Source organism: Falco naumanni, chromosome 5, assembly GCF_017639655.2.
Source record: "Falco naumanni isolate bFalNau1 chromosome 5, bFalNau1.pat, whole genome shotgun sequence".
Classification (NCBI taxonomy): Eukaryota; Metazoa; Chordata; class Aves; order Falconiformes; family Falconidae; genus Falco; species Falco naumanni.
In genome coordinates this window covers 37,553,887-37,564,033 of record NC_054058.1, presented here as the reverse complement: position 1 = coordinate 37,564,033, position 10,147 = coordinate 37,553,887, and the positions used below count along the sequence as shown (strand labels likewise).

Genomic DNA, 10,147 nt, shown 5'->3' with positions numbered 1-10,147 from the left:
TGAAACTGTTGGTTCCATCACATACTGAAGACCAGCCTCCACCAACCTGAGGCGATGCACCGGGCAGGAATTCAGCAGGGACTTCTGTATGTGGAACTGGTCTGAGCAAGGAACAAGCAAGCAAGGCAGCAGGTGCACCACACTCCCTTGAGAAGGGATATCTTCCCTAGAGGAAATACTGGTAATATTTTATGAAACAGCAGGTTCCTACAGCCACCTAATCAACTGCTGTTTTAGTTCCATTTTAAATTGTTGCTTTTTTGTTACTTCTAAAAGGCACTTGTGTATGCATGACAATGTTTTAATGCAGCATCACCTTTTTTCTTGCAAGTTTTTTCACTTTTGTTTCTTCTGGCATTTGAGAAGTAAGCTCAGGGTACCACTGTTAGCATTAGATAGCTCACCTCTGAAGTCTGATGTCACCAAGTTGCAAGTGTTTGAAAGCTGAAATTACATCACAGCAGCTACTTGCATATGTAATATGTGAACCAGTTTAGAAAATACTTTCCAGAATGTTATGGGTAAATATATAATTTTTTTCATTGGAATAGTGTTATTCTACATCTTATCTAACAGAACACTTGTATTAAGAGATCTGCCTTAAAAGGATGCAGTTCTGCATACGTGAGTGATAACTTGCCACAGCTGTAGCTTGTTGAAGTTTAACATCAAAATTTCACCTATAAAAGGGAAAAAATGCTGTATTTTACAATGCACAGAAAACCCTAAACATGAGCAGAACATCTTGCCTTTTAATGATTTTTTTTCAGTTTCTCATTTTTTGGTTTGCTTGTACGTGAACAGTTAATTCAGGTTGTTGAGGTTTTAAATTTGGAATATCAGAAGTCAGGTAACTTTTTAATTGTAGATGTGTTCTAGAAGTTAGTGTCCACTTCTATAGAAGTATTAGCTCCTCTTACTTAAGGGTTATGGTAACTGTTAAACCTGTTCCAAAGGTGGAAAGGCAGTATAACATCTAAACTGCATATAATAGAAGTACTCTACAAATATTCAGCTTTATATAAACTTTAGTAAATCCTTTTTTTTTCTTTACAGAAAGAAACATACTTAGTCCTTTAGCTTGTGCTAAAAAAAAAAAAAAAGCAAGAAAGCTGAATTTTGCTTTTGTTACAGATTATTTCAAACAGCAGTACTTGTTTAGTGTTAGGAAACGTCACAGCTGAATTGAAAGCTTATGTTTTGAGTTGTTGATGAAAGTTGAAATATGACACTTGTGGGAAGTACCACAGTTGCTCCAGCTGAGCTCCACTCAAGCAGTTAACTGATGTAATGACCTAAATGGCTGTTAAAATTTAGTTTACAGAAAAAAACAGAACTCTTCTTGGAGAATGAGCTTAAACTTCACTTGCTAAAGACTGGGTGTTTCTAAGGCACTTGAGTTGTTTGTTTTAATGAAGCATTGTATAGGAAAGATTCTTGCTTGTTTTCCATTCTTCCATCTTCAAAAGTATGCGTTTTATGTATAGCAGTTATCAAGGCATAAACTGATGAGCCATGTAAGGACAATTCTGCAAAGCCACCATCAGATGAAAGATCTTAGTTGTGTAAATAGACCTGACAGTTCTTTTTTCCTATGAGGAATCAGTTTTTTCCACAAGGCATGGTAGCCTCATGGGAAAAGAACTCTAAAGTGACTATTTTAATATGAGAAACACGTTTGTGAGCCAAAGTCAAAGGTGCTATTAGTCTTTGGAGGCAGAGAAAACACAGGACAACTGCTTAATTCACTGTGATGCCAAAGTCGCGAGAGTGTAGTTTGAGTCTGTACATGAAGTTACCAATCAAGTACAGTACACAAGACCACATAACCTGTTTGAAACCTCTACTGTGAAATTACTCTGGTTTACCAAGCCTGTAACTGTGCGTTCAGGGTGTTTTTCTTCAGCGTAGATACACATGTGGACTTCAGAAGGCGGTTTGCAAGGGTGGGAGAGAACGGCCTCTGTTTTCAAGGTAGAAATCATATTGCACTCCTGAAAAAATACTGATTTTTTGATGCTTCTGTTGGGACACTAGAAAAGCATGGGTGCTGCACATTATGTCAGAAAAGGAAAGGTTACCAGCTGGCATGCTTGAATCCGGGTTGAAGCTCAGTAGTGGTTTTGATTCAATATTTAACATCGTATTAATTCAGTGGTTTTAATTAACATAGACTAAAAATGCACCTGCATGTTAAACACTGCACCGTTCTTGCGGCCGTGCACCCCCTGTGCACTGCACTCGTGTGTTTGTGCTTTTGTGCAGCTCCAGCTTTTAAAGTGAAAACCCATAACTCATTTCTTACGTCATTTACCAGCAATTTGGAAAATGTTGATGCGGCTCGCCTGGGCCGTGGGCCCCTGTGCGCGTGTTTGTGTCCTGGCCGACCTGCCGATGGCCTCGTGGGGTTTGTTGCTGGGCAGAATTTAAGGGGCTGCTGTGTGATTGGCTGTCGTGCAGCTGCTCCTTCCAGCCAATCGGAGGCGGGGGTCGAGTCCGCGCTCCCGCAGCGCCGAGGCGAGGGCTGCGGCCCGGCACGTCCCGCGGGGAGAGGAGGGTGCGGGGTCGCGGCGGGCTCCCCTTCGGGCGCGCTCGCGAAATTACAGGGCACTGCTGCAGGGAAGAATGCTGCTTGTTTGTTAAACCGCAAACATCAATAATGGATATTAAACGCGAGGGGGAAATAGAAGCTAAAGTTTTGGATCTTTTTCTTTTAAATTACAGTGGACCTTGTTTTGCTGTTATGTGCGCTGCGTGAAATAGGACAGGATGGTGGTGTAATTTTTTCTTAGAAAATGGCATGTTCGTCTTAGCTTTGTTCAGCCAACACTAACATAATTCTAGTCTAAAAGGAAAAATCACTCAGGTGTGCAAGAAGAAATATAATTTGCACTTATCATATGTTCTGTTTATTAAATTTTAAAATAAAGGTATATTTGTATGTGGATCTCAGTGGGCTGGTGGTTTGCGTCTTGCATTAGTGGTAGGAAAATTATTAGCACACTATTTCCACGCATATTCTGTAAGAATAGATCACAAATGGAGGGTTTTTTTCAATTTGAAAACAGTTTTTAAATTTTTGACAATTTATATCGACATTTCTATAGAGGACTTCAACTGAAAAGTGCTTTTTATGAATTACTACTTAAAAGGTAGGTTCTGTTCACCACTTTCATTCTCTGGGACTGTCCATCTAGAACAAAATACTCCTGACCATTTGCTGCCTCACTTCCTTGATTTGGCTATGCTACATTATAAGCAGACATGCATATTGAAGCAGTGTTTTTCATGATTCAAGGCTTTACTTCCTTCATGTAGTTAGTGTGCTTTGGCAAACGTGTCATGCTTGCGCTTTTGGTTAGCACTGCGTGCACTTCAGGAACCCTGCGCCAATGCTGTTCTAGACCGGTGGTATTATGCAAACCCCATTGTGCGCTATTGTTTAGATTGCAACTACTCCCTCCCCCCCCTTCCGCTCCCCCGCCGTTTCCGTGATCTTTTCTTTGTCTGCTGCCTGTTACCGGGCAGGATTCAGGCAGCTGCTTGCTGATTGGCTAACATTTCCAGAGGCTCTTGGGTTGCTCATATGAGCACACGGTTATAGGCTAATCCGTAGCAGCTAAACTAGTACCTTCCCTTGTAGTTTCACAGCAGTGATCTCTCTACAGACTAATAATATTAAAAAATAAATAAATAAAAAATAGTGGGAATACTTTTTAATTGGCTAAGAGAGGAGTCCTTTGCATATTCCTAGCTACACTGGGTACATTTTGGTTTTACCATGTAGAACACATTTGGTCAAGGGAAAGAAATCTCCAGGTATTACTGGAGGGAGGTGCCTATTGATGTGTTTGTGCCTCTCCTGCTGAAGTATCTATGACTTTCAAGCTTTAAATGAAAAAGGGAATTTTCCTAAATTATATCTAAACAAATACAATTTGTGTGGTGGTCGTTCAAAAAATTATTATTCAAAGCAAAAAAAGCAACCAAAAACCTACCAGCTACACACTTAACTCTACATACCGGAGTAATTTTATCTGTTGCATACAAATGCCTTTCTTTGAAATAAAAATGCCCCTCATTGGCTTGAAGCCTGGACCACTCACTTCCTCCTTGTGACTTGGTCACATGATGAGTAAAAGCTGAAAATACCCAGGCATCAGATGAGGGAAGTGCATAGCAAATGTAGTTAAACATTGTTTTAATTGTTAATTGTAAAGGGAGATTACCAACATACATTCATTTAGCACAGTACTAATTTTAAATGTTTTATTTGTGCAAGACTGAACTCGCGAAACCGGCTCTGGAGTTGGTCTCTGAAGGGCAACTTCCTTACCCCTTTGAAAGACTGGAAGGCAGCATTTATCAGATGGCTGCTGATTGGCTTGCACCGGTATGACCAAACCTGTCTGGACTGGTTACCGATTTATTTGTTTCTTTTACTCTGATCTCACATGAGATCTGTTACTGGCTGCAGTGTGCTCCCTTGTGGGTATGGGCTGGAAACACTTTAAGGCTGTCTGCAGTGATACATGATATTTAGCTGTTAACCGGTGCTTGGTATTCATGTTTTAATTTTATCTGTGCTTGTAATTTTGTCACTTATGGTAGCTTTTATTGGATATTGTTTGGTTGCAGGAGATTGTGGGATTGAGCTGAAAATATGCATGAGTTACTCAAATAACCATCTAACAATGGAATTTTATGAGAAGCCTTTTTTCCATATAGGTTCACTGTTGAACTGTATCAGAGCTTTGTTCTTAAACTAGATTTTGGATAATATCCTAAAATACAAAGTAAATGTAATTTTGGAATATATTAAAAATTCAAGCTTATTCATTCAGTATTTTAAGAAAAAAAGTAAGGATGCATCAATATAAAGGTATTCTGATGTTTGATTTTTTTGAAGACTTGGCAAATTTAAGAAGGAAGTGCCCTTCATTGTGCTCTGTATTTATGATATTTTATGTTAAAAATATGAATGAAAGACTGCCTAGATAATTAAGGAAACTAGAGCAGAAAATACTTGTTTATAAAGTTATATTTTGTGATTACTCAAGTGATGCAACTATTAGTTTAATTTTAAGTTGTCTGAATATTTTATTAATCTATTAGTGTATCTTCAGGTCATAGGAAAACAGGATTGTGAATTTTGTAATATAAGAACTTTTACATTCTGGGTAATGCTTATAAAAGAAAGCATTGCAGTCCAGGACATCAAACTACGTGTCTGTCTTAATTTTGATACAAAGGCCCTGTATCTTTGTAGAGTATTAACAGAAGACTGGTCAGCTATTATGAGATCTTTCAATTGTTCAACATTAGTCGAGCCTGGAATTTTCTGTTTTTTTCCAAATTGGCTCTACATCTGTAACAGCATGCATGTTGCTTGTAGGGGATTACATGCATGGAATGCAAATTGGATGATTAGTACTGTTACATGACAGTCTGATATATGCGTTTATAGTGACATGAAAAAACATGCTTTACATTCCAGGTTCTTGGGAAGAAGGAAGGGATGTGCTCTCAAAAACTGCATGCACATTTCTGAAATACTAGAGGTTTTTATATGCTGCTTCTAACTTCAGGACTAGAATTACTGTGCTAACTGTATTATCTTCTGGAGGAATATGAAGACAAGATGTAGCATGTAGATAGCTCTGGAAGGTTGTTAACAGCTCACCCTGGAGTTTGTATTTCAACTGACTGTAAATGGTTATGTGATGAGAGCATTTTCTGAAAACAAATAGGTGTTTCAAGTCAGTGTTTCTGTAGGTGTTATATTTTGCTCCTACTAGTAGCAATGCAGTAACAGGCAATCCTACTCAGAAAATGTAGTTCAGACTAATTCATTTTGTAGTGATATTATTGAGAGTCTGTAAATAGAGCTGATACAACCTTTTGTTCATCTGTTCCTGAGGTGTGAGTTGAAGTGTTATTTAAGCACCATCAGTTACTGGAGTAGAAAGATTCAGAACTGAAGTGGAAGGGAATCTCAATGTTATGTTAAAAGGAAATGCAAAACGGGTAGAAAACCCACCGTTTTAAAAAAAATATCATGTTTATTTCTATTTTGCTCATATTTTTATCCGTTTATGTTAACTAAGTATATAAGAAGCCTTTTGTAAAATACAGTATGTCATGATTGTAAGGTATAGAGTTGTCTTGGTAGTTGGATACATATTGTACCTTAGAATACAAATTCATATCTTACTGTATAAAATTTTAGTTGGGCAACGCATAAATATTAAATAATGTCCTTCATAAACAAACTGTTCCAAGTAAGCTAGGAAGGATCCAGCAGAGAACTACCAGAATGATAGGAGGCTAAAGCACATGACTTACAATGAGATGCTGAGGAAGATTGACAAGTTTAATCTGAAGAGAAGGCTAAAGGGTAATCATAGGGCTGCCTAAATAAAACTTGTAGGCAAGGTTAGTTACAAAGAGGGTGGAGTCATTAGAGACAGTGGAGTATCTGTTCTGTGAATTTTATGGCTTGGTTATACAAACCCATTGTTGATCTAAGCTATGTTGGTGATAGTTCTGCTTTTTTATATATTAAAAAAAAACAACAAGAAAATATATCCCATCTGAAAAGACAGTGTGGTTTACTAATTAATTTCTCAGCTCTGTGAATGAAAGTAGGTTGGGGAAAGATGCAAAATTAACTGTATTAAATATTTAAAATGCATCCTTTGTGTAATAATTCTGCTATATCAGTGATATAAACATTTGCTTATCTGGTGCTTGTGGAAAAAATAAAATTCATATAGAGATAACTGCCTCAATCATTTTCTTTATTTTTTTCTACTTGCTGTAATAACTTTTAACTACTATTACCTAAGTGACTTTTTGCATGTTTTGTCAAACTTAAGGCGTAACTTATGGTGTAGTAGCTTCAGTAGAGTTAAATTTGTTAGCATCAGCTGATTCAAGATCATAGTTGCTGAGTTTCATTTAGGATATACTCAGTTCCTTAACTGCTTTCCGCTTCTGAACAATATTACCATATCTAATTCTTTAAAACTGGGTCCGAAAACAAGACCACATGGGGAAAAAATATAGTTAAAGAATCCCTATGGATTTCTTGGTTTTGGTGAATGGAAACAAAGAAATAAGATTTTTGTTTTATTTCAACAGAATTATTTTAACTTCCTAGGTGATGCATGATTTAAGTCTGTTCGTTTGATAAAGTAAATTGTCACACATAATTTTTCTTAATTTTTTAATATATTATTTATCTTATTTTTCTTGATATTTGCCTGGGTGGATGGAATAAATAAAATTACATGGAGGGCAAAAACGTCATTTTTCCTTGAAAAAGGAAATTGTTCTAAAGGGAGGTACAAAATCATAGTTTATATGAGCACAACTGATCTAGAGAAATATTATTGCAAATTGAATGAAAATGCTCTGAAATTCCAAGTTCAGTTAACCATTGTATTAATATGGAGGATGAAGGTCTATTTTACCTATACAGGAGAACAAAAGTATCTTAATGACACATGCAGAAATTCTTTCAATATATTGAAGTTTTCTTAAAAGTTACTTGATATAAAAATCTTTTTATGTACCTCAGTTGTTAATTCTATTTGAAACATGAAATTACATGGGTTTATGAAGATAAAATAAATGTAAACTGGTGGACTAAGAATATTTTGTACTTTTTTACAAGAAGAGTGGCTGCTGGCTCTTACATTAGTATAATTTCTGTTTCTAGCTAGAAAAAACTCATTACGGCGCTTTGCTATAATAATACAAGATGCCTGGTCTAAAATGTGTAGTTGGAATATTACTACATTATGTTATACTATAATCTCAGTGGTCTTTGCATACATGTGTTTGTGCAGCATACATAGAAACTTGTATTTGTTTTTCCTGAGGACACACAAAATTTAAGTCTGTTGTGGGATGTTTGTAGGTACAGTTAAACCAGTTTCCTTGAAAACATGCTAAATGCTACTACAGTCTTTTTTAGGAACACTGTAATATGATAATAAAATATTACCTTGACAATTTTTTATGTACTTTGTTTTTAAGGGTCAAGATGGATAGCACAGATGAACCTCAGAAAAAAGTCTTCAAAGCACGAAAAACAATGAGAGTAAGCGATCGACAACAACTTGAAGCTGTCTATAAGGTTAAGGAGGAGCTGTTGAAGACAACTGAAGTTAAACTTGTAAATGGAAAGCACGAGAATGGAGATTCTGATTTAAATTCCCCTTTAAGCAATACAGACTGTATGGAGGACAAGAGGGAAGTTAATGGCCTAGTGGACTTGTGTGTTAATTCTGAAGAAGGAAAAACAGCTTATGATGAAAACAGTGAAGCCAAAAGCCCTGAAAGTAGGCCAGGGAACATAGTTAATGACATGGAACTCAAACCTCCAACACTCTCTGCAGAGAAGTCTGCGCTGTCTCCTGAGCAAGATAAAGATACTGATACTGCTTTAGCTTGTGAGGCTGAAACTGGAGTGCTTGCTAGCAATAAAGATAACTTCCATGAAGAAAATACAAAAGATCATTTGGACCAAAGAGAGAGTGACAGCCCATCAGAAGGTGGAAGTAAATCAATCTGTGTTACTAGTGACCCTTCTGAAGAGAAGGGAGAAACATATGATGTAACTGTTAATTCCAATTCATCTGGTGAGGAGAAGAGGACAGAAGTAACTGTTGAAGATGCTGTTGGAGAAGAAGCCATCTCTAGCAGTATCGAAGCTGACCAGGAACCAAAGGACAAACAGGACGGCACTGCTGATCTGTCAGAAACCACTGTTCAGAAGACAGTAGATGAGCCAAGTGAAGGTATCTTGGACAATGCTGACTCTATGGAAACAGATGAAATTATTCCAATTTTGGAAAAACTAGCCCCTGCTGAAGACGAACTGAGCTGTTTTTCTAAAAGTTCTCTGCTTCCAGTGGATGACACAGTCCCAGATTTAGAAGAGAAAATGGACAACAGTTTGGGTTCACCATCCAAGCAGGAAAGCAATGAAAGTCTGCCAAAAGAGGCTTTCTTGGTACTGTCTGATGAAGAGGAACCCTGTGATGAGAAGGAGGAATGTGCTGAAGCGATACTACCAAACAAGTCAAGTCTTCCAGGTAAGAATTTTCTAAATGGGTAGTTTTGATTCAAGTCTGGGACTTTGTTCATTTCTTGGAATGACAGACCTGTGACTTTTTTTTAAATCAAAAAGGCAGTCTTACCCACCAATTCTGTGTTACATAGTCTTGCAGTTTTTAAGGATGGAATTTGAGGCCCAGAAAGAAATGAAAGTAACACCAAAAAAAAGTCATCTTCAAGATCTGGTTTGTTTTGGGGTGGTTCTTCTTTCATACTCTGCAGACTGGGGTGGGGTGGCGGATGGGAGAAGAGGAAAGAAGAATAATTGCCAGACATGGAACAGAAAGATTTGTGGGAAGAAAAGTGTCTTCATTTACTGTTCTTGAGGGGAAGAAAGAATTTCAGCTTTCTTTAACATGTAAATAAATAGTAAGAATGAAAACATGCTGATAATCCAGGTGTGCCACAAGTCCCATTTGTTTCAAATTTCTCTTTGCCAAAAGACAGTATTGGAAAGGTTTAATGAATAACACAAGTCATGTATAGTTTTCATGTCATATAGCTTTTATTCATTTAACTCATAGTAGTTTTTCTCCAACTTTCATCTGGTCACTATGCAAACTGGTTAATGTTTGAAAGCCTAAAATGTAGGAAGCTGGTAAGCTGGTACTTCAGTCTCTTCACGTAATTATCAGAAGAAATTTTTTTTTTGGTGTTAAACTGAATGGATGTCTTCTTACATTATCGTCATACAGTTTTGTAAGCGTTTTTTTTTTTTTTACATAGAGCACTCATTGTCATACTTATATATATTATGTATATATACAACTACATGTATTTCTGAAAAATAAACCAGGTGAATAATTTACAGGTAAGTTGACGCTGCTCTTCTATCTGTAATTAAGAAAGCTGATGTTTCAATGATCTTGGGGTTTGTTTCTCCCCACCCCACCCACCCCCCTAGTTTTTTATGATAATGATGACCATGCTACCCCAAATGTGTTTACACATGCTTGACTGGGTGGGAATTTCATAGGTTAAACAAGATCTAGGTGTCTTTCAGTCTCTGGGATGTTAGTAA

At 37.1% G+C, this 10,147-nt stretch overlaps 1 protein-coding gene across 9 annotated transcripts in view; it reads left to right on the top strand.

Annotated features, from left to right (window-relative positions):
• The window catches only part of LOC121089193 (activating transcription factor 7 interacting protein), a 113,757-nt gene that overhangs the window by 49,800 nt on the left and 53,810 nt on the right, over positions 1-10,147 (top strand). For 7 of the 9 annotated variants that reach the window (XM_040596215.1, XM_040596214.1, XM_040596208.1 and 4 more), the window contains exon 2: positions 8,044-9,104. In XM_040596215.1, coding sequence (XP_040452149.1) covers positions 8,051-9,104 — 1,054 coding nt within the window. In that variant the 5' untranslated portion in view covers positions 8,044-8,050. Of the gene's footprint in view, positions 1-73; positions 182-4,115; positions 4,394-8,043; positions 9,105-10,147 lie in introns of those variants that run through there. The other 2 variants (XM_040596212.1, XM_040596213.1) reach the window with 2 other exon arrangements.